Source organism: Micrasema longulum, unplaced genomic scaffold, assembly GCF_059751315.1.
Source record: "Micrasema longulum isolate JH-2025_06_02 unplaced genomic scaffold, ASM5975131v1 h1tg001431l, whole genome shotgun sequence".
NCBI classification, from domain to species: Eukaryota; Metazoa; Arthropoda; class Insecta; order Trichoptera; family Brachycentridae; genus Micrasema; species Micrasema longulum.
This window is the reverse complement of record NW_028278617.1, coordinates 99765-125577: the sequence shown is the minus strand read 5'-3', so window position 1 is coordinate 125577 and position 25813 is coordinate 99765. Positions and strand designations below refer to the sequence as shown.

Here is a 25813-nt window from a genome sequence, read left to right as displayed (position 1 = left end):
ATCCATTCCTTATCTTCAAAAATTTGGAAAAACTCAAAATATTGTTCTACTAAATATGTTAAAAATATATTATCATTAACAATAGAATACGAATTTAAAAAAGAATTTTGAAGAATTTCGTTTTATAATGTAATCAGTAGTCGTTTTTAAATAAATAAATTTTTAGTAAAAATAATAACAATAACTAGAGCGATTAATTTTCAACAACATAAATAAAATATAATTTTACTTATATAAGTACCGCACTTTTTATCACTTTTGTTCCTTTTAATGTTTTTAAAGGGATGGAAAAACCGAGAAAGATATTGAAAAGAGGGTGAGTAAACAGGCGAACTGGGAATATTTAAATATTGTGAAGAAGTGATAGAATGTGAATGTTTCTTTCATGTCTGATGAGATGACGCTTCATATACGCGAATTTGAAATCGTGTGCTAAAAAGTATAGAACAACATTGACATGCAAAATGCGCAGTAAAGTGAAAAGGACTTACTGTTTATGCCACTTACTCTGATTTTTTTTTACTTTTGCACTGCTTCGCATTTGCTTACCGTGTACAAGGAAAACACTATTTCCCACCAAATGTAAGATAAGCTCCAGAACCTATGCTAAATGGAACACGAGTCGGGCGCTCAGTGCCTGCGTTTTACGTTTAAAATAAGAACGTTCGAATAATGTTGTTCTTAAAACAATGCGCATGCTCAAATTGTTCATGTCCGCGCCGGCGCCAAATGCGTCTCTAATCAGCTGTTTCAATTTCCCATCCAAGTACCAAGTTGAATCGGCTGTCAATTCGTGCTGAAGCCGGCACAATGTATTTCTGTGGGACTTAATAACAAATAATGGTCTCAGACAGCGAATAAATATAATATTTAACTAAACTCAAATCAAGTCTTCCTTAGAAATGACCAAATAGTGTTAATGTGAGTTTTACGTTCGTGAATAATTCGTTCACGCCGCATTGCAGATGTTTTAACTGTCATGAATTTTTAAAAATCGAATCTGTTATATAAGTTTTGTTTACATCGAATATGCGTTTAAAAATACAAGGCGGTAAAATAAACGAATATAATGCTTATTTTTGGGTGAGTTTTTAACACTAGCAACAATATTTTAAAAACTGTTTATTTGATTTTTTGGATCGAATTATTTTATTTATATTAATTAAACTTTTAAATCTCGGTGCATTTTTCATTGATTTATTTGCGTTTTTTATAATAGTTATTTAACTATACGCAAGTAGCTGACACTAAATTTGTTGCATATACAAGATGATCAGCCTTATTTATTTTTTATTTTTATTCATTTATTAATTACATGAGTACATATAAAAAAGTACACCTAATAAATACAAAAACCTCACAAAGCCTCTTTTTGTGGGTTGCTGGTGAAGTTTACCTATTTATTTATTATTATTTACTTTTTTATTAATAAAACATATACGACAAAAATTACATATTATACTCCCAGGAGTTATTAGAAACTCATTTGGGACCGTACCTACATAAGAAGAAAAAAAAGTTTGACAATACATAATATCATACAAATTAATACATCCGAAATAAAAAGAAAACATTACTGTATAAGAAACATAAAACACCATCTTATATTAACTACATTAATAATTATCAATATCAAAAAGATTTAAGAAATATTTTCAATTGCGACACTTCTGAATTTTTTATTCAGTTTTTCGTGTCTTAGCTCATCGGGCAGTTTATTATATTCGGAATGGCAGTTTATTATATTTAAATATTAATCCTTCTTAAAAATAAATACCATTACATAAACAATTACAGTCAAATTAAGGAGCAGTAGTTAGATTGTATCCACTCAATAAAAAATAGAAAAATACTAAGTATACGATACGATAACCTAAGTACTTGTTTATGATTGAGTTCTATAACTTAAAAAGTCAATATTCAAATATTCAATTTAATTAGGTACCTAGTTACTTGTTTATGGTTGAATTCCAAAAGATGAAATAATTCATTTTCAAATATAGAATTCTTTTTGCATAATGTCAAACTCGATTCTTCTCAGAGATAATGTAGAACTATTACTAGTTATTCTTCTCATATTTTGTCATTATTATTTCCGACGTTTAATTTTTAATTTTAATTTTAATAGTTATAATTTATCATTAATATAAGATTAAGTTTGTTAATATTTTAATTATTTTGTTGTAATTTTTTTATTAGTTATTAAGTTCTATCTTCCTTCTAATTTTACTGTAAGTTTCTATTTTCTGTTAAATAGGCACTATCAGGTTTTGGTGGGTTTTTCTGTTAGTGCCTATTTCAATTTATGTTGAAATTTTTATTGGTTTGGATATGTGTTTATTATTAAAATTGATATTTTGATGCTTATTGATGTACTCGCCGTAGTGATTCTTGGGAAAAAATGACCAGAGTGTTTTCCCGTTGCCTTATCCGAACTCAAAACTTTATTTTTTGTTATTTGTTATTTTGCTATACTTATACACCAGGGGCGAACCGTGTATAGAAGCGATTATGCACAGCTTACCATTTTATTTGACTAATTATATTAATGTTTTATTGTAACTTTAATTACAGAAAAACAAATAAATAATTAACATTTATTTTGAATCAGTTCCACCGTTTGTATTTTTATCCTAATATAAATATAAATTTTAACAAAGAGCGCCAGCGCAGCGCCTGCGGTGAGCCAAGAAACTAGCCAATTATTCCAGCTTATTTTTTCATACAAATAAGTATACTATATTTTGAATGTATTAACCTGTTGAATTTGAATTTTTCTCCTAGATTAAACTTGCAGATTACACAAATTATTTGAAGATTCTTGATTTGGAAAACAGTATTTCAAACATTGTTTCTTAAGGATTATTTTTCTTTGAGATGGTACTTTTGACATAAGACCATAATTACTTTCATGCGTCATATTGCAGGACATATAGCGCTCCACGCGGCCGTTTTTAGCACTATTAATTACTAGAACTATTCGGCCAGTTGACATTTCAATTGAATATCTAATATCGACTAAATTCATAGCGGTATTTTTTATTTATTTTTAATGAATCAAATATTAAAGTAATGGATAATACATCCATATAATATAATATATCACGAAGTTACATCGTTTGAGTTGATTTTATGGATGAGAGTTGTTGTATCACACAGAACCACAGAAAAATATCAATTTATAATATTTATTACTTACATTATATTATGTACCTCCTATGTAGGTACAAATATATGATCTTTTTTTATAGCTTACCTGTAAATAAAATCACCATTCGCCACTGCTATATACTTAAGTTTATAGTTAAAATGTTCATGATTTATTTTGTTATTTCTATATTTGTCAAATTTTTAATATATTTATATTTTTTTTACCCACAAGCGTTTTGTATTATAGTTTGTTTTATTTAGTAATATTTTATCCATAAAAGCGTGTAGGTATTTAACTATACATACTACACAATCAATTTTACACTATGAACCTATAGAATGGGAGGTTCTATAAATCAATTTTACATCCTCTATAATTGCACGGAAAAATATAAATAAACAATCTCAGAGTGTATCAATCTATTTTATTTATTTTAATTCAACTTTTGTACAATATCAATTTACATAGTTCCTACTCAAAGATTTTTGCGTAAATGCTGTGGAAGATATTTTTTCAAAAGCATCTATAATACAAGTTTTTAAAAAGAACAATATAATATGTTAATTGAACATATTTAACAAACTTTCCAAAAAACAAGATTTTCTTATGATTAAAATTGCATAATATATATGTAACACAAAATGACTATTCTTTTACAAGAGAAAATAATTTTAATAAATTACTTACTCAATTAAAAATTATGAAACTCATTCCATACTAACATTCATACTGTATTCATTGATTATTTTAATAAACTATATTTTTAACCATTATTAAATTTAAGAAGCTTAGGCATTGAAAAAATATTTTGCACCATAAATTATTGTAAAACAAGAGCATCTTACACCATAAGTGCATGGCCATAGGCAGCCCATAATATGTTTGAGTTCACCGCACTCACACCGCGCCGCAAAACGCTCGCCACTATGGCCATGCACTTAGAGAGGTAACAACGTTAAATATCATCATCGTCATTCCCTTCCCGTGCCTTTTGGTGCAAAAAGCACTGTATTGGTGTATCAATGGCAGCGTATCTCGATCACTTTTGTTACATGAAATCAGTCTTAAGCTTCAGGTGCAATGAGGTAAAATGAGTGTACCCTTTAACCAACCTAACTATTAATTTCTTCCTAGATTCTGACGTTGGATGAGGGCGGGGCGGTCAGGGCGGCGCCTCGTGGCGGGGGCAGGGGCGCTCCTGGGGGCCGTGGGTGCCGCTACCTTCCTGTTCCACTGGGGGCTCCTTTGCACAAACTCATCGGTATGGGAACACGTCGACAGGGTGGTAAGTTACAAAATTCCCATTGATTTGAAAAATTGATAAAATAACTTGCACTTATCAATTCAATGAATATAATATACCGCGTTATCTTTATTTTTATTATTTTTCTACCTAAGTACTTTCAGTATTAAAATCCCAAAGTTATTATACAGAACATTTATAAAACAACTGTGTAATATGTATAGATATATTGTTATCATCTTATTTCATAATTTTGTAATAGAACACTGTATGTTAATTGTATTTTTGTTTATGTTCATAAAAGGCATTTGTGCCGTGTATACACTAATAAATAAATAAATAAATACTCTTTTAGTTCGTCGTTTTTCTTTTAGTTTTTATGAATTATTACAGAAATTGCTTCAAAGTCATCCAGTTGATTTATTTTCATTTTTACTTTTTAAATATTTTCATAATATAGAAACATATACAGTAGCGAGCACTGAAATCTTTCCAGACTGAAAATATCAGTTTTTTTAAATAATATGTTTTTTTTGTAATTTCTTTATATCTTTAGTCCAAATTATTAAGCAACACTGTTTGAAGATGATATTAAGTAAGTGCATATTTAGTGAGCAAAATTTTTTTTTTCACAATTTTGTAATTCATTTGTTGATTTTCGATTTTTTCGCACACAAATGAAAAATGCTCATATGATTTTAAAAACCACATATTTATTTAAAATAAAATTACATAGGTATGTAATTATATAATAATAGGTATAACAATTATCAAAAACCAACAAAATCAGTACTTTGTTGTTTCTCCTTTTTTTATTACTGCTTTGATACGTTTTGGCATGGATTTCACCAAATTTTTATTTTTTCTATGACCTAAAAACTATTTTAATAGTGTTATATTTTTTTGAACATCATAAATCAGAGTGTCAGAAAAAAATAATACTTACAGTTTTTGCTCGGTGACACGGTGCAGTCGTCTTGGAAAATGCACTCAGAAATATAGGAATAGTGCATTTCAATTGACGGGAATAAATATTCTTCCAATTTTTTTTTGTAAACTTCTGCATTCACAGTTCCTTTTATGAATGCTAATTGCCTCCTCCATGAAACATCCACAGACCATTTGTCCAGCAGGATGCTTCACTATTGGTCTAAGATACTTATCGCTTAAACGTTATCCAGATCTTCGTCTCACGTACTGAATTCCATCAGAACCAAATAAATAAAATTTACTCTCATCGGAGAAAATAACTCGTCGTCAACCGACTTGAGTCGAAGTTTTATATTTTTTAGCCCATTCTAAGCGGACAATGCGCATTTTTTAAGTCAGTAGTGGCCTTTTTGCTGGCCTCCTGGCAAAAAAGCCGCTCTCCCGGAGTCTTCGGCGTACGGTGTGAACATCCACTTCAGAACCACCAGTCTTTATGAACTCTGTTCTTATATCTACGGCATTTTTAATCAATTCTGCAAACAGATTCGCTTCAGCAGTCAATCCTCAGCATGTGTTATTTTTTTTATGCCCTTCACCTTTTTTTCGCTCTAGACTTGCACAACCTATAAAAAAATATATATATACAATCTTACACTGCAGTGTGACTGCATCCGATCTGAACTGCTATAGCTCTGGAACTCACTTTTTGCGTCGCCAAAGTTAAAATTATATTTTTTTGTAAAACGCTTAATTGCTTAAATTTAGCATAATTCACAAAAATATTAATACTTGATGTCGACACGTTGAAATTCACAATAAAACTGGTCTCATTATTTGATTAAGACCCTTTTCAGGTAGAAAAAAAATAAAGGGTGGGGGTAATTAGTTCTTAGAACTAATTTATACCTGCACTAGCCCTTTCTAATACGTGGAAAGATTTCAGTGCTCGCAACTGTACGTTAAAACAAAACAAATCTCCATCTTAGGACAGGCTGAGCCATGTTAGATGAAGAGTATTCTAACCGGAGGACGCTCCGTATTCATTTTCTAATTCGCTGGTTTTATATAGATTCCCTAGTATTAAATACGTATACCTATTTATGCGAAAAATTTCGAAAATAAATAAACACAAATAGGTGAATTTATTTAAAGTAAATAAACAATAAATAACTGATAGATGGAGGAATTTTTTTGGTACCGAACTTTTTGTATCAATTTTCATTGAGAATCAATGTGTTTTTACCCAAACCTAAACAGTTCTGATAGTTCTTTTTTCCCCATTCTCAACCCACCAGAAAAAAATAATTCTCAATTTTGATGTACATAAACTGTATTAATATTTTGTGTAATTTTATTTTAGTGTATAGAGCACATGTCAGGCGAAGCTCTCGGCAACTTGTGTGAGCCACTCTGTGTTCTGGAAGCAGTAGAAGGAGTTTCCTGCCACCAGACAACCAACAACCAGCACGCTGCCTTCTCAGCCACCCTCGATAATAAAAAGCTCATATTTAAGTCCCCTCAGAAAACCACCGTCTTCGAACCTGACCATCTTTTCTGGATCGACGAAAAGAATGACCGCCATTTTCCATCCAACGATGAATTTAAAAACATGATTAAAGAAATGGTTCTGCTGAAATTAAACATATCCATATCAGATAAAAAAGCGGAGGAATTGGGCCAGCTGCCAAGAGACGACGAGTCTACGTCCATAAATCAGAATGATATTTCGAGGCGGGCAATTGAAATGGACAACGCCTGGCTTCTGTTACAGGACTACGAATATCTTCTAACGGTCATGTTTTCCGGTAGAGGATTGTTTCCCAAGAAGGTAGGGTCCTGCGGGACATTCTACGCTGTGGAACACGCAGAACCCTTGAAAGGTTCTTCCGCGCTCTTTTCGTTGGAAGAAAGCAAAGAAGAATGGGAGAGGCGCTGTCGACTGGCTGTACTTATTCTGGAGCTTCTAGAGAAATTCGATAAAGCTCACTTAAAATTGTGCGATGTTGAACTCTCTCATTTCGGCGCTGCCGGTGGCAAGTTGCGGTATCTGGACTTGAAAGGAGTCAAATCCCAGGGGAGCCCCTGCGCTTCTGAGGAAGCGGGGAACACGGATAACTTGCAAATGGTGTGTGAGAAAGTGTACTTGGGGTGGGTGGTGCGCGCGAGGGTGATGCTTCCCGGCCTACTGGTGTCCAGGAGAGCACCGTCCGTCCTGTCGTCTATCCTCAGACGATGTGCAGACCCTAACGCCGCCCCAGCATCCAAAGAACTAAGAAGATCCTTATACAACACTTTGGTCAAAAGGAATTGAATTTAGATAAACCTATTAATGTTTAATAAAAATAGTAGATACCTTATTTGAAATGAATTAAATTCAAGGTAAAATCATTAGTATCTACTCTTGACATATTGTATTAAAAGTTAATAAATTTATAGTTTTTTTGTCGAATCTTCTTAAAAATTCTTTAGAATTTAGTAGTTAAAAGATTTAATTAATTATAAAATCACACGGTAGTCCATTATTTGGAAGATTTCGATTATCGAAAGTTATAGATAAATATATGTATATAGAAAATTTTGCCTTCTAAACTTCGGTTCAAAGTAGTCGTTATACTTTGGATCCATTTCGATCAAGTATATATAGCCAGTGTGATAAAATTAACATGAAAAGGATGTGATAGAAGATGCCTCCTGCGATATGCAGATAGATAGATTTGTTTTCTAATTCTAATTGGAAGAGTTTTGGTCTTCCACATGGATGTTTAAGTGAATAGCACCATTTTTTTACAATTTTTATCGTAGTTTGTAATAACAAAATTTCAAAAGTCACTTATAAAATAGTGCCCTTAAAAGTATACTTTTGATTTTAACTGTCCCCGAATTTTGATGTCCCATAATGTACTATTAACTAAAATTATTCTAGAAATTACAAAACTAACATGTAACTGAAATTTCGGTACTTTTGTTTCTTTGGCAAATAATCCGAAAAAATAATCATATCAGAATAGCTGACTGATTTTCTGAGAATATTAGGTGTGAATTTATTTAAGATATCAATCAAAAAGTTAATCAATCAAGTTCGTGTTTTATTAAAGAGTTTCAGTATCTACCATTTTCAAATTTGTTTTTCCATAAAAACGTATTCTTACTTTATCAGAAAACTAACTAAATACGTACTATATCATCTCATTTGTATTTTAGTTTACGCACATATATGTATGTAGAAATATTCCGTATTGTGCGAATTAATGTGAACACTGGCAGATTTATGCTGAACAGTTTTTTAAAGTAAAAAAATATCTACGCAATACTAGCTTATATGTATATTTTTCTCCGTCATAATAGGAAACATGATTCCATCATCTTGACGTTTATTGTACAACACATTTTAAGAAATCTAGCGTTCAGCCCTAGGATTTTTATCTTGTGAATTTCCAGTCGCATCAAGAAGATTCACCTTTTTGTTGGTGAAATATTTTAACAACATCTTGAAAACATGACATGGTGCTTAATTGTACTAGAAGATTAGTTTTCTAACAGATTCAAATCCTTCCAATTTCCTGAAGAAACATGCTGTGATTTTTATTTATAAAAAGCTGACAAAATTGACTTGCAGCTGTGAAATCATCTTCAAAAAACATAGAATTGCTAAATGTTTACATTAATTCGCATATTAATTACTTTCAACTTTGCAATTAATTCCAATGTGATTTGTATTGAAAGATCTTTTCACTATTGCAAACATTTTAATAAAATAATTCACTTCTAAATTTCTACCAAAATTAAAATGTTTAAGAAGTCATAAATCTTTTTATATTAATTAATAGGCTTCCTAAGATTTAAATAATTCGTAGATATTCTAGGAAACAATCATTTTCAATTTTCAATCAGTGGACCAAGTATGGTTGCTCACATTATAATGTTTAGATTAGGAATAAATTAGATAGTTTAATCCATTACAAACAAATTTTAATAAGAGATTTTTAGATTCACCACCTAAAACAATAAAATATTAATCTTAAGCGCTATCATGTAATTTTTAATAATTAAACTACGTATTTATTTTATGTCAAATCACTTAATTAAGTTTTGTAATACAAGTGTTCCTTAATCAAAGCATTACGCTTTGATTAAGATTGTATAAAAAAAACTATTGTTAAATTATTTACCCAGATAATAAATTAAAAATCACATTACTAATTAACAAAATTGTGTAAACGTTTTATGTATAGTTCTAACATCAAACTAATACCTAGCTTTATCGTTTTTTTTATTTGTGAATTTCCTTTCATTTTTTGGTCATCATCCAATATTTTCGGGATAATAAATTTTTGTAAATATTTTGAAACTTATCTTAATTTATTTTTATTAAATCCTTTTACAGTATAAATCGGCAGTTTTCTTTACCATATTGTATATCGTCGGTGAAATTGCAATACAGCATAACCGGTCATTTTACGAAAAAAAAAAAAAAAAAATTCGTCATGTGAACTAAAAGGGCCGTTAGTTTTTAATTATTGCTAATTTTAATCTTAATTATTGATAATTAACTCTTAATTATTAATAATAATAGTTTTTCTGATACTCAAGTGATATTTTTGGCTGATTAAAATTGTAAGTAATGTAATACTAGAACTTTTCTAATAATAGAACTCTTTTTCAAGATCCCCTGCCAAAAAAAACATATGATAGTTACGCACTACGCAGTATTGCAGTATCACCGACGATATGTGTTTTTAAATCAATAAATTATTATATAGAGGGTGGAAAGGTGAAATTTCCTAAGTGAACCACATGTGGCCAACTTTACAGATGAACATCATCACATTACAATAAAATAAAAAAATACTTAAAGTATGAAGGAATCACGCTAATCTAATATAATAGATATTATATTTGAGTTTGTCCAATTTTTTGTAGACAAAAGACTGGATTTCACCCTCTCGGGCGTCATTAAGATTAACAAATTACAACAGGGATAAAAAATACATTAAAGCTTTAATTAATTTACAGGACTTATGACCTGTTATTGGCTGGTTTAAATGGCCCCTTTATATTTAATATTAAACTTCACTAAAATCAACTAATTGAAGAAATATGGATCTTCAAACATAGGCAAAATGGTGAATGTTACACAGTTGTAACCACTTAAACCAGCCATTACAGGTTATAAGCCCTGTAAATGCCTAGACATCCATAATCCCTTCTTTAAGGTATTCTCCATCCCTGTTGTAATTTGTTAATAATAAAAGATACATGTGAGATTTTTCAAATTAATTATTCCACCTACCTAAAAAATTATAATTAAATGTTTTTAAAAACACGTCTTAACAAAATATTTATCCTTAAAACTTTCCCCAAAACTATCAAAAATGTTTTAATATGTAATATTTCAACAAAGATGGGCAATCTTTCTGAAAAGGATATATGAAATTCTAGGCATTTACAGATTTTGTGACCTGTCGCTACTGCAAACGATTACTTTCCACCTGTGTTTTTCAACCTGCGGGTCGCGGTCGCAAGCAAGGGCTTTAGATCATACCCTACAACAAAAATATAATAATTTCAGAAAAGGCTCTTTCTTTTTGTTTTTTAATAAATCGTCGCATTACGATTTGACTAAGAAAAAATAAACGCCAGGGAGCAATAATAAAGTTAAAATATTTTACATAAACCTATAAATTACGATTACCTTTTACGGTTTTTTACTAAAAACATGAAATTTGTTCAAACTTAACGATAGAAGAAAAATTATAGACCTTTTAAATTTATTAAAAATTGTAAATTCAACATGGGATTGCCCTGAACTATTATCTCTCATCAACTTCAGGGTGCCTGGAAGAATGACTAGACAAGTGCCACCGTTTTGTAGCAATAATTCACGGACAGTGTATACTTGTAATGCCGTAATAAACAGACTTCATGAACTCGGCAATAGTTATTCCCACGTATCTGATATATTTAGTGCAGGGTATTGTTCCTATAGAACAAACCTTTTGAACTTTTTCAAAGATGGTGTATGGTAATTACATTGATTTATTCATGCATTTCATAATATATACAGTATTTTGTTCACTTTGCCCAGCTGTATGAAACAGTACTTATGATTTTGTTGTTGTATTACTGTAGAATGTTTTATTATTTAAACTTTCTACTGAATATGCTGAATAATTTTTAGGTTATTTTTTAAAATATAAATCTTGTATAATTTTCAGGCTTACTTTGTTTTATAAATCTTGGGTATAAGGAAATTTATGTTTTTTTTTTTTTTAATATAAAGCCAAATATGTCAGTATTATAAATTTTTGTATAAGGCAGATTTGCCGTTTATGTTAATAAAATAAAAATAAAATAAATAAATGTAAGATAAATTTATTGTAAAAAAATAAAGAATTAATTTAAACATAATTATTTCAATGAATCAAATTATAATAAAGAACAGTTTGAACATAAAAAAATATGAACAGAATTGATCAATAAACAATTTGTACAAGAAAGAATTTGAGATAAATAAATTGGAAAGTAAACATAAGTAAAATATCAAATTTATTTTTTCGTCCCAATCATTAAAGGACATGTAAAAAAAATATGATTAAATGTGTTCGTTAATCTTAATAGATATAACGTCTATTTTAAATTGAGAATCGTGTATTTAAAATACTTTAAATCTCAAATATACGGTTTTTTTAATTTTTGTACTTTACATTTTGTATATATTTTTTGCAAAATTCAAAATTGAGTTTTTAAAAAATTGCTTATAACTGTTTTTAAATATCCAATTTTCCGTGAATTACGTTTTTTCGCAATTTGCTATTTTTTATTGATTGAATTATTTTATTCCTTTATAATTTAAAAACGATACCGGCGTTACCGCCACCTACGTGAACCAATACAAAACTTTTCTGATACATTTTAGATACCGTACCAACTTGAATAGCAAACATATTTGACAGAGATCTGATATTCAGATAGGTACCGAAAAAATGTATTTAGTATTATTATATACATTAAAATATTATTTTTGCTTTTCCCGTTTCCCGTGGTCTGGGCGGAACAGAAAATAAAATTATGTTCGCTAAATAAAACTAGAACCTTTGACGAATGTTTTATGGTCCTGAAAAACCCTGAACAGGGAAATTGAGTGAAGATAAGTCTGCTTCGTGTTTTAGATGTTACCGTGTTTGCCTACCTAAGTCTCGGGCTCGATTGTACGTTTGACATGCAATATTTATTTTAAGGTGCAATATTTCATAGTCCCTAGTCTGGTATCAGAATCATGAGACTTATCATCCTGCCTTCACGAATGTAATATTTTTATTATGCTTTTTTAATATTACATAAGTACAATTAAGTTGCATTTATTTCAGTTTTTATTACATTTGCTTGGAAAGGGCCTTATTTTTTTTTTTTTTTTATTTTATTTATTTATTTATTTATTTATTTATTTATTTATTTATTTATTTATTTACTTATTTATTTATTTATTTATTTATTTATTTATTTATTTATTTATTTATTTATTTATTTATTTATTTATTTATTTATTTATTTATTTATTTATTTATTTATTTATTTATTTATTTATTTATTTATTTATTTATTTATTTATTTATTTATTTATTTATTTATTTATTTATTTATTTATTTATTTATTTATTTATTTATTTATTTATTTATTTATTTATTTATTTATTTATTTATTTATTTATTTATTTATTTATTTATTTATTTATTTATTTATTTATTTATTTATTTATTTATTTATTTATTTATTTATTTATTTATTTATTTATTTATTTATTTATTTATTTATTTATTTATTTATTTATTTATTTATTTATTTATTTATTTATTTATTTATTTATTTATTTATTTATTTATTTATTTATTTATTTATTTATTTCTGCACTACAACTGGCCAGCAGGCCAAATTACAGTGTTTTCACCAGGAATCGAACCCGGAACCTTTCGTGTGTGAGTCAAACGTAATAGCAGGTAGAAGTCTACAGGTATTGTAAGTATTATTTATATATTGGTATATCAAGCACATATAAAAATAAGAAAATATCTTTTCCCAGAATCCTAAATTTTTTTTTTTTTTTCTGAAATCGATATATATTTCCTCACTCCAAACAACTATAAAGAAAATGCTTGAACCTTAATTGCAAATAATAATTATGACCTCATCTAACTGTACAGTAGCTAATAAAGTTTAAAATTTTACACCTGATGATATGTAATTCAGAATACCTGAAACTAGTTGTGTTCTAATTATATAAACTCTTACGTGGTAAAAATTACAAAGTGTTTTATTTTAAATAAATTTAAAATGTTTTTCCAAGAAGTAAATGCTGAAACAATAAATAATATAATCTAACCGTACCTACCTATATAACCAATTTTACTTTTTTCTAAACATTCATATTATATTTATTTTCTCCTGTTTGAAAGAGGGGAGGCTGATCTGGGATTACTCCGTATGAAAAAAAAAATTAAGACCGAGTAAACAAAAAACCTTTTCATTTCATAACGTGTTCTATTTTTATGTGTTCATTATTCTATTAATTTTATTTATTTGTAAATATTGTATTTTTTGGTAAGATGGCTGTTGTTTTCTTTTATTCATTGTCATTTTTTATTAGTCCTTATAAATCATAAACTTGTTTTTTTGGCCAGGTGTTCATTTAATTTTATTTTCACCTTAATTATAGGTATCTTTTAATTTCTTTAAGGAGGCTTTTAAACATAATATTGCACATGATCGATGTAAACTGTGATTGTAGCTGGTACCAAAGCAATGTCCCGTGCACCTTTTTTGGGTACATACAGAGGAATGATGGTGATTTAAATCCACGACTCCCCACAAATTCATAAATCAATATAATAAAATTAAAATTGAATTGATAAAACTTTTGTAAGCATGGAGGCAGTACCAGAACTAATCTATATAGATTACATAACAAGCATAATATAAACAATGTTATTTTGTTTAAATTATTATTGTTATTATTTACTATTATATTCATTTTAAGCTAGCAGCTTAAAGCTGATTTCCTCAAATCTATTTTAACAAAAGTTAGTTGTTGGCGCACTTTAACTTTTCCGAAACAAATCTAGTTCCATGTTTGAACCCATTGAAACTACACATTGAAATCAGGTCATGTGGTAGCTTGTTCTAACCATCAACAAACCTATTGTTCAGGAAATGCTTCCGTGGATTTAGATTGAATCTCGTTTTCTCCAGCCTGGGGCTGTGGCCTCGAAGACGAGCATATTGTTTAAGCTTGAACATGGGATCCAAATTTGGGCAACTATAGTGATTGTTGAGTATCTTGTATGTCTCTATCGGGTCACCCCTTTATCGCCGTTCCTGCAGCGTTGTGAGACCGAGAGTTTCCAGCCTCTCCACATATGGAAGCCATTTTAGGCTCGGCAACAACTTTGTAGCTCGTCTTTGGACTCTTTCCAACAGGTTTATATCCTTAACAAAATAAAGATTCCATATCTGAAACCCGTATTCGAGAGTAGGTCTGATACAGGTTTTGTATATTTTTAGTAGCATATTTGGTGTTATATATCAGAAGGCTTTTTTAATCAAGTAGATAATTGAATTGGGTTTTTTGTTATGCTTAATATGTGACATTCCCATTTTAAATCATCTGTTATTGTTAATCCGAAATGATATAGGTTTATATTTAGGATCTACCATAAGAAAAAGAGGCGAGAGTGCTGGCTGGCGATAGGGTCTCTGTCTCTACCCCCACAAGAACTTTCAGAATCACACTGCTGGAGGCGTCTGGTGATGTCCAGATGCTCCATTAAGGAGCGGATGTGGAAAAATAATAATATTTAAAAAAAAATCCTTCAACCATCGTTGTGTCTTTGAGAACATGATTTATTTTATACTTTTGATATGCTCGCTTTATGGACGTTACAACTATTTCGTGATTCATGGTCTCACAAGTATGTAGGTACACGATAAAGTTCGCATAAATTTGTGTTAAAATATTATGGCCATGGCGATGCGTTTCAATTAAAGAAATCTATATTTGTTGTGCAACACATATGGTCTTCGACTATAAAAATAGATTATACGAATATCTTCTCTGTGCCTACTTGTAGATAGTACTTATCCGATTAATGAGACCTACACAACGATTACGATGTCAACATAATTACTGTATCTACGTATTTTCAGACAGATAACTATTCTTATTATTTTATCTATAGTCCTTAAAATGTAGCTTGATTAAAATGATAGCTTTCAAACTAATGTCATTAGTGATGGGAAATTATTGATCACTGATCAAATCGATTTTATCAGTTTTTTCAAGCAATCATGAAACTCTGTTTATGAAAATTAATATAAAAACGCAAAAACAAGCATATTGTAGTGTGTTTGACACAATTATTCACCAAAAAATAAGATATTTATACTTTTTTCATGAACAACATCAATTGAATTATTTTTTCATTCGATCAATTTGTCCCATCTCTAACGTTTTTGCAAAATGATGTAACCTTGTAAAAACGTCGTTGATAATTAGGTTTTTTATTTTAGTTTATTTTTAGTTTTAAAGCTGATTTTATATATTTATGTTGATTTATGTGTCTAGCATTATATCAAAAAAATAAATTAACACGCCAGGTACGAATGATTTTTCGTGTGTCAATATAAATGACACATTAGACGTTACTACAAAGTTATGTCGTCACTTTTTCTGACAAATGTCATTCTAATCAAGCTATATCATGGCTATTACATTCATTTTTCCGATTCGAAGAACCCCCCGCCTCCCCTTTCGTGGTTTGAGGAAAGCTAAACTCTGGTTCCTACGAAAATAAAAATAAGTTTTTATTTAATACCTACCTAACATTTTTCCTATTATTATAATTCAGAACAACCCAGCATAAAAAACAGTTTAAGAAATCACGCCTGTTTCGTATATTATTTGCACTTTTTATTGTTTTTTTTTTTTTCAGTTTTGGAATTTCGATCCAATAATCAGCTTACTTACACTGATTTTACTATCAAAACTCAATACTCTCAAAGTAAACAATGACCTGCATAGGTACCTACCTAGATGTAGGGTGTATATATGCACAATAGGTAATTATGAGATTGCAATCTGTGATTTGTGGTATTGATAATAATCCAATGATAATATTATATATTATTATTAATTTATTATTTATTTCTTTAAAATATAAAGTGGTGACAATAAATGTATTGATAACTATAGACCTATCTCCTTGCTCAATACTGTTTCTAAAATAATTGAAAAAATTGACAAACTAAAACTTACTAGTTATTTAGAAAAAAATCATTTACTCTCAGAAAACCAATATGGATTTCGGACAGGCTACTGGTACTGAAAACGCAATAGCTAAATTGACGGAAACAATTGCTAAACATCTAGACAGTAGAAAAAAATGCTTGGCTATTTTTCTGGAACTAGCGAAAGCTTTTGACACTATTTCACATAAAATTATATTTTTATTTTTTTATTTTATTGAAAACATATTATACATAATTATATACAATATTCCCAAGGAGTTTTAAAAAAAAAAAACTCATTTAGGGACATACAGATAATATTTTTTTTAGAGACGTTTTTAAATTTTAAACTATAATATTATTTAACAAAAGCAGAAAAATTTAAATTATGATATACTACAAATTAAAAAGGGTGTGAAAAATACTTGAAAATAACAGAATAAACAGAATACTAGGCATGGAAATAAATTCAAAATAATGTTTACATTATGCAATCTGGGAAAGAAAATTGAAAAAGTTTAAAAATTACATGGATGTATATATACATACTGAACTAGTACAAAATAAAATCATTTTTTTTAATTAACAAAATATGCGCACACCCAATACAGGTTAATTTTTTTTATCAAAAACGTTGAAAAAATTGAAATTATGTATACAAGCCAAAAAAAGTATATAAAAAGAAAAAAACACAAATAACATTTAAATAGTATTAAAAATTACATATACAAGCAAAAACGGTGAAATATTAAAAGGTATATGTTCAAGAATGCGCATTCTCTATAAACTAACATTATTTATTCAAAGTACTTCTGGAAAAAATAATTCTTCAATTCGCACGTCCTGTTTCTATATTTTGAAATAGGTACTTTAAATTTTTGTGGCAATTTATTAAATTCCTTGAAACCTATGTATTGTAAAGATCTAGTACCAAACTTCGTAGACTTCACAGATCCAATATATATATTGTTTTTTGATCGGGTACTGTACCGATGGATGTCTCCAATGAAAGCTGGCTTTATGTTACTGTGCATTGAGTCGAGAGTAGTATTAATGATAGTGTCAGTTATCTCGAAATAGGAAAGCATGCTAAAAGGCATGATTTTTGTTTCAAAATAAATGTCCCTTACATGAGTATCATACGGTAGGTGAAACACATTTCTGATCGCTCTATTCTGAATAATCTGCACCTCAGAAATTTTGCTCTTAGTTGCAAAACCCCAAACACAGCATAGGTATGATAAATGCGAATGGACCATAGAAAAATAGATTGCTCGAAGCAGCGAAACTGGAATCATTCTCTGAAATCTGTACAGTATTCCAGCTACAGGGACAATCTTTCCTTTCACGCGCTCAACATGTTCATTCCAAGTAAGCTGCGAGTCCACTAACAGCCCCAAGTACTTAGTGCTATTTTTTTTCTCCAGACGATCAACACCAATAAAGACATCAATAGATTCATTACTCTTATATTTAAAAGGTTACTTAATTTAGAAATCCCAGAGCAGTTATATAAATGGTTTAACAGCTATGTAAGTGGAAGATTTCAGAGGGTGAAAGTGGGTAGTGACTTAAGCGAACCTGCTCAGCTTTCATTTGGTGTTCCACAAGGGAGCACTTTGGGACCACTACTGTTCTTGATATATATTAACGAATTGTGTAACAAGTCGTCACTTGGACAAATCATTTCATTTGCAGATGATACAGTCATAATTTATAGCGCATCAACTTGGTCAGAAACTCATAAAAAAGCAAGTAATGACTTAAGTAATATTAAAAAATGGCTAGACGAAAACCTGTTGACTTTAAATTCGGATAAAACAAAGTTCATTCGTTTTAGTGCAACTTCCGCCAGACAACCCATTGAAATTCATGAACTTCAACTACATAATTGTTCAGTGATGGTGAATTGCAACTGCAAAAAACTAAGTAGTGTTCAAAGTATAAAATATGTTGGAATAACTATAGACCAGTATTTGAGGTGGGATGAACAAATTTAAACCATAACTGCAAAAATTAAGCGCTTGATACATTTTTTCATCCCACTTAGAAATATACTTACAGTCCCGAACTTGAAACACCTATAACATGCACTGGCAAATTCTGTGTTGACTTACGGTCTAATTGGTTGGGAAGCTTGCACAAAAACAGCCCTTGAACCTGTAGCAATTGCACAGAAATCTTTAATCTGAGTAATTAAAAAAAAAAAACATTTCGTTGTCCAAGTGACTTGCTCTTCAAAGAATTCAGAATACTGAATATTATTCAACAGTATATATTGAGAACGGTAGTGGTTACACACATAAATAGAGACACTTACCCAAGCGTCAACAACAACCATAATACAAAATACTCTAATAGGGATCTGATACTAAGTGAAGGGGTCAACACTGTTCTGGCATCGAGACAACACTATTACGTAGGCAAAAAGATCTATAACCTTTTGCCAGAACCATGGAAAGACGGGAGTGTTGTCAAGTTGCGGAATGTGTTGACCTCGCTCTTTCATGACATTAGTCGTAGGGAGTTTATGTATGCCACGGATTGGAGATTCTTACTGGATGTCGGAAATAAAGAATAATTTTAAAATATATAAATACAGATGGCAACCATGAAGTTTCGCATTATAAATAAATTGTCTATGTTTTATGAATGTATGTATGTGTATGCGCATGGGTGTATGTATGTGTGTGTGTATATACATGTGTATATATGTGTGTATATATATATATATATATATATATATATATATATATATATATATATATATGTGTGTAGTGTATATATGTGTATGTGTGAATGTATATGTATATGTATTAAAATGTGTATACGAGTAAATTTATATTTTATAAGTCTGTGCTCTCTATTAATTTGTTAACTATTATCATTTATTAGAATGTAATTGCTTAGCTTGGAAGGGGTATGTACCCTTGTTAGCTGGGCAAAGTAAACGTAAAATTGTAGTTTTTATAAAAGGTGTAAATAAATAAAAAAAAAAAAAAAATTAAGCAATAAGTGCGCCTGTTAAGGCGGCTCTACACGCTGGCCAATGCGTCGGCCAGTACGCTGATAAGCGTATTAGCAACGAAATACAACCACAATACACGAATTAAAAAAAAACTTCATGTGTGTAAATTTCACTCAACGACGTTCGGCAAAATATCTCTTGAAAATATTGGCCGTTCCTAATTTTATAAACTGACCAATTAACTAAAAAAAATAAAAGTCGTGTAGTTAATCTAAACGTGTAGCAATTAAAGAATATTACTTGAATAGTGATGGTTATTAATATAATTCCCATTAATAGTGTAGTAGAATACTATGTTTTCTGTTTTTAATATTATGTTTTCATACTATTTTGGATTGACTGATACTATATGTCTCAAAAAAAATTTCTTTTTATGCACCGTCTCAAATTACTTTTTTTAATAACTTCAGGGGTGGTATCCTGAACCACTCTCGTGGCACGAAAAAACAGTTTTTCTCGTGTGTTTTATTTGAAAAACTGCTATGTCGTGACACGAGAGTGGTTCAGGATACCACCCCTGGCTCCTGGGCTAGTATTCTGAACGGAATTGCGCGTAAAAAGATCGCTCTATTAAAACGCGTTAAAATGCGTTTATCCCTAGTAGTGTAACATCTCGTTCATGTATTATAGAATTTTTCATTATTAATAAAAAAAATCGCTTAGCTGCCCACGCGTTGGCGAGTCGTTCAGTACTCAAATCTGTTCGTGCGAGCCAATGTACGGAAAAGGCGCATAAAAAGTCACGTGCACCCTCTCCGGTAATTCGTAGCGTACTAAAATCGGAGCCAAAGTGTGGACGCGTTCACCACCGCTCCGCTAGTACCTTTGATCTGTACTGAAAATGTGAAAATCCCACTATAGGCGGATCCAGCGCATGTGTCAGCTCTGCCAGCCACAAATACCCCCCTCCACGCGTTTGCCAATACGTGTTTACTAACGTACTGGCGTATGTATTGGCCAGCGTGTAAAGCCACCTTTACGTCAGATTAGTAGATTAGTACAAGGTCGACAGTCAACAACAGCTCTCTACCTCAAGTTTCAAAAAGCGGTTTGAGTTTGAAGTTTCTTCTCAATCTTGGCAGTTTGATAGATTTAGATTATATATTGATATTTCCGTTTGACGCTTGCTACAAAATGAGTGCTCGACATCTCGGAAAAGGTATTTATGATACATTTTTCTGCAAATTATTGTTGAATCTTTTAGTTAAGTACATCGAATTTGTAAATTATGTAAATCGAACTTTACATTACTATTCTTAATTCTATGTTTCAACTATTATAATATCACGAATTACGACCCTACAATCCAGCGGAATGTGAACGGTCAAGTCCAGTGTCACGTTTTACAATGATAAAACAAACTGATAATGAAGTAAAAATATAGTTGTTTTATTGATTTAAATTCAATTTATTTTAGAAAAAAATTGTGAGATATAATTTATACACTATCTTAACATAATTAAAGTTACCTGTGTTTAAAAATACAAAACATTGTAGCCAATATCGCTATAAACCGGTCTGTCATGAATCCAATAGGAATACCTATTCATATTTTCATTTATACTTTTGACGCGTTGGCTACTATACATTTTTGATGATGAGGTTCTGATTCCCCAATTCCTACCAATGCACCATGAACTATTTATTTAAAAGGTTATTTTATTACTTAGTATTTTTATATTTTTACAATACCTAATACTCTACAATTAACATACCACCGTTTCATAATTCTCGGCATCAATATGTTTGTTTATTATTTTCCATTCTTGAAAATACTCTTACAGGCTATGGAACACTGTTGTGTAATTGAAAACTTCAATAATAATTTTCATTGTGGTATTTTTGCCTATAACCTACTTATTAGGTACTCGATTTTATTCCTTTTTTCTGATTTTTAAATCTAAATTAACATAATCTGTATTTTTAATATTTATTTCAGGTTCAGTGTTGCCACCCTTCAATGGAATACTTAGAGTATACAGTATGCGGTTCTGTCCATACGCTCAACGTACTATCCTCGTTCTGAATGCCAAGAAGGTTCCTTATGAAGTAGTCAACATTAATCTCACTGAGAAACCAGAATGGCTGCTTTCAAAAAGCCCACTAGGTAAATAAATGAAATTGAAACCTCTATTTATTCATTGATTTTTTTATACTTTTACAATTTTGTATTATTGAGGGAAACATTTTACAATAAGTGCAATGAAACATGCCTTAAATTAATTATTTAACATAATAAGACAATAAAAACGTAATTAATCTAACTAACCTAATTATCATCGTAAACATAATACGCAAAAGAAACTAAAATAATCATAAAAACACAATAAATTCATATAAACTTGCAGACCAAATTTCATAATCAAGAAACAATTTTTTACCTATTTTGCTTGATCCACTCATCGATCCGTGCGCAACCCACTTCCGCTATCCATTTTTTAATAGCAATTTTATATTGAGAGTACTTACTAATTGTCCTTATGGACAATGGAAGTAGATTGTACACTTTAACCGAGTAGTAGTAAGTTGTTTTTGCAGCATCAGGGTGGAGTATCTAGTAACTAAGGTAGAGAATAATGTTTGTGTGCGTACATTAACAGAGCTTTTACATAAAGTTGTTTTACAGATGTAACATTAAGATTTACGAATATACATATTTAATTATTTATTTAAAATGTATATTTATATTATTTACTATAAACCACTCAAGAAATAAATCCTTGGCTAATGTAATTATGGGCCATTGTAGCATATACAGCCAAGTGATTGGATAGTTTGACTTTAGTTAATGTATTTGATAACCGATTGGACAAACAAAACTGAAATACTTTTATCAACTGCCTTTTATCTCTTATTTTTAATCTTAACTCCATTCAGTTTCATATTCTACTCCTCCATTAAAAAATATTTCAGGTAAAGTTCCTGCTCTTGAGATTGAAAACAACCTAGCAATCCATGAAAGTTTGATAACAGCTGAATATATTGATGAAAAATACCCGTCTCCTCAACTCACCTCTTCAGATCCTCTGCGGAAAGCCCAGGACAAGTTGATTATTGAGAATTTTAATTCCGTGAGTTAACTAAATAATTTAACAGTTTTCACTTAGATAATAAATACCAAATCAGCAGTCAATGGTCATAATGGTCAGTGTATAACATGCAAGAGGCCTCAAGTTCCGACATGGTCGATATATGATATGGTCGATGTATGAAATATTTATTTAAAAAGGCGTTTCTGCTGATCATCTTACTTTCATGTAGATAAAATGGAATGATGATGATGATGACATTAGCAGTTTCATTTGCACTTTTAAAATAACATGTAAAATTTTTCAGTTCAGTTTTTTCAAAATAAACATTAAATAATAAACAGGTAATTGATAATAAAAAATATACTTACACATAGTTTAATGTAAGTATTCAAAATTGATCACCAATTTAAATTTTTCAATTCAGTGTTTACTACATTCATCTTAGAGTAATAACGCACTCCCCGCTTGTAGAGATGCCATTCTGCTCTATTGCATAGAACAAGCGGGTTGCAAATGTTTGATTTGGTTTTTGACTAAACAACAGACGTGTAACAGCTGTGCTTGGCTTTGCTCACAAATATTGTGGGAATTTCCTTATAATAATAATAAAAGAAGAAATATATAAATTGGAATGACCGTGCAGTAAACAAATAGGTATATTAAAAAGTAATTACAATGCAAATTAATATCGATTTTGCAATTCTCGACCTGACCATTGGTTTGCTGCAAACTATAGCTAATTTCACGATTCCTAGAATGGTTTTAATGAAAGTGATAGCGCATTATTACTCCGAGAGATTACTGTTGTAACACCCATAGATGGGAGGGGGTTCTCTCCAGAAATATTAATTTTTAAAAATATTTCAAAATAATTTATCTTCAAGTTATATGTAGTTCTTGTTTATGCCTTAATTTGTACACTATATTAATATCTAGTTTTGAGAAAATTTAGCTGTTTTGTTTAATTTATAGGGATATTGCAATAACATAACATGTTCATTTCACACATTTTTATTGAATAATGTTTTATATATGGCAATAATTAATTTGAGATGTAATTATACCCTTATATTAATCATGTGAACCTAACTTATCTAGGTAATATCGTCCTTCTACCGAGGAATATTTCATAAGGAAGAAGTAGATGATGCTCTGGTTTCTAAATTCTTCAGTGGACTAGAAGATCTCCAGACCGAGCTAATTAAACGCTCGTCAACCTTCTTGTCTGGCAGGTCCCCGGGAATGGTAGATTACATGATCTGGCCATGGTTCGAGAGATTTGGATTGTTAACTAAATTTAGCGACATTCGTTTTGCTGTAGATAAGTCCAAGTTCAAAGTTCTTGTAAGTACTTACATATTTGCCTAATCCTATCCCCTTTAAAATGAATATTTGAAGCACTTACTTTGTGAATTTGTCTTCAAATTCATGTATTTTAAATGTTACAAATAAAATAAAGTATTTACGCCGTTATATTAGGATAACATATCAGACCTGGAACCCATTGAACGATGGTTTGACATTATTAAGGTATAACACTCTCCAATAGCAAACAGTGTTTGCCTCTTAAACATAGTTTCATATGTAAATATGGTAGGTCCAGCTCTAGGTCAGCATATTAAATTTATTTTAGTGATTTTACACAAACAAAATACATAGTTAAATTATTTAGCATTCATTTCATTTCTAATCATGTCATGGTGACTTGTTTACAGCTTGTGATATTGTAAACAACCGCCACACCATCTTTTTTTTTACATAAATAAATATTTGCAGTCAACTCGATTTTGATGCCATTTTATTTTAGTTTTAAATAACTATGTTATAAAATAGTAATAAGTTGTGGTAGAGTGGGGTTAGAACCTTGGACCTCCTGATCCAGAGTCCGCGACACTAGCCACGGGACCATAACCCGTCTCAATATATTTATTTACTTATATACTAGTTGTAAGATAAAGCATTTTTTTAATACTTATATTCACTGGGAGTCAAAACCGAAATCCCCATGCAGGGAACAAATTTATGTTATTTATAAATTTATTGTGATAAACTTGAATTCTAATAAACTTGAATTATAATAAACTTGAATTCTAATAAACTTGAATTATGAAATATAAGTATCTCAAGTATTTTGTGTATCATGTTTTTAGTTTTAGTTGAAACTATGAGTATTTCTAAAAGCCACAAATAAGGAAGTTCAGTGCTATGGGAAATTGGATACAAAAAACGTTTTCTTACATACAGTAAAAAGTTTTTGTATCTTTCCCGTAGGGCTGAAATTCCTTATTATAACTTCAAATCTTAAAAAAGATATAAAGAAATCACCATTTGAACATTAGCAAAATTTAACTTTTGACTTTTTGTTTCAAATTTTATCGAACAATTTCGATTTTTTAAATAAAATATAAATTATAGTATGTACATAAATCTACTGCATTAGTTGCCGAATTATAAAAATGTTTGAAATCACTTTTATACTCCGATTATCGGTATGTAGCAGATTGTCTTCATCGGGCAGTGTAGGGTTAAACTATTTTTTTTATACCATTCCATAAATTCCCACTCAATTCAAATATTAACTATATTATTAATATTATTTTCAGGACTCCTGGATTGAGGAGATGAAAAAAGATCCCGCTGTTAAAGATCATTACTTAGACGAGAAAACACACGCTAAATACTTAGAGGGAAGGATCGCAGGACAACCTGATTATGATCTTCTTCTCTAGATTATATTAGTCAATAAGAAATACATTTCTCAAACAAGTGACATTGTCATTAAATAAATATTTTTTTAAGTGGAAATTCAAATTTTACTAAATAAAAATACTGATCTTTCGTAGAACTTTTATTGGAGAACATTATTAAAGTACTTAATAGTTATAATAATATTTTTTTAATATATTTTAGCTCTCTCGCTTAATTACCTTGAATAATGCAAAGATCATGTACATTTTCTTTTTATACTGAATATGTATTTTTTTTTTAATATACAAGCCATTTTGTACATTAATTTGTTTTATTACATAATTTAAGCAAATATATCATCGCTTGCATTGCAACACCTGTTTATCTTCACTTAACCTAGCCGGACCAAAGGGGGGATCTGAATTTAAAACTCGAGTATTATTAAAGCTATTTCCCCTATATT

The 25813-nt window shown here is 29.9% G+C and overlaps 2 protein-coding genes across 3 annotated transcripts; both read left to right on the top strand.

Moving 5' to 3' along the window:
• The first annotated feature begins 765 nt into the window (after positions 1 to 765).
• On the top strand, positions 766 to 9714 carry aln (divergent protein kinase domain 1C). Of its 2 annotated transcripts, XM_088235745.1 has the most exons (4): positions 766 to 1083; positions 4286 to 4436; positions 6685 to 7204; positions 7385 to 9714. In XM_088235745.1, the coding sequence occupies exons 2-4, from the start codon at positions 4299 to 4301 to the stop codon at positions 7633 to 7635; spliced, it is 909 nt and encodes a 302-aa protein (XP_088091871.1). In that variant the 5' UTR covers positions 766 to 1083; positions 4286 to 4298; the 3' UTR covers positions 7636 to 9714. The 2 variants fall into 2 exon arrangements, with proteins under 2 accessions (XP_088091871.1, XP_088091870.1); XM_088235744.1 differs by having other exon boundaries at positions 6685 to 9714.
• Positions 9715 to 20562: 10848 nt separating this feature from the next.
• Positions 20563 to 25671, top strand: LOC148275406 (pyrimidodiazepine synthase-like). Its single transcript, XM_088235737.1, has 5 exons — positions 20563 to 20789; positions 21570 to 21737; positions 22544 to 22701; positions 23761 to 24006; positions 25266 to 25671. The coding sequence occupies exons 1-5, from the start codon at positions 20765 to 20767 to the stop codon at positions 25389 to 25391; spliced, it is 723 nt and encodes a 240-aa protein (XP_088091863.1). The 5' UTR covers positions 20563 to 20764; the 3' UTR covers positions 25392 to 25671.
• The last annotated feature ends 142 nt before the right edge of the window (positions 25672 to 25813 follow it).

Coding starts and splice junctions, on each gene's coding strand:
- aln (XM_088235744.1), top strand. CDS start 4,299: ATGAGGGCGGGGCGGTCAGGGCGGCGCCTCGTGGCGGGGGCAGGGGCG. Junction 4,437..6,684: donor GGGAACACGTCGACAGGGTG/GTAAGTTACAAA, acceptor ATTTTATTTTAG/TGTATAGAGCACATGTCAGG.
- LOC148275406 (XM_088235737.1), top strand. CDS start 20,765: ATGAGTGCTCGACATCTCGGAAAAG. Junction 20,790..21,569: donor TGCTCGACATCTCGGAAAAG/GTATTTATGATA, acceptor TATTTATTTCAG/GTTCAGTGTTGCCACCCTTC. Junction 22,702..23,760: donor TTATTGAGAATTTTAATTCC/GTGAGTTAACTA, acceptor TAACTTATCTAG/GTAATATCGTCCTTCTACCG.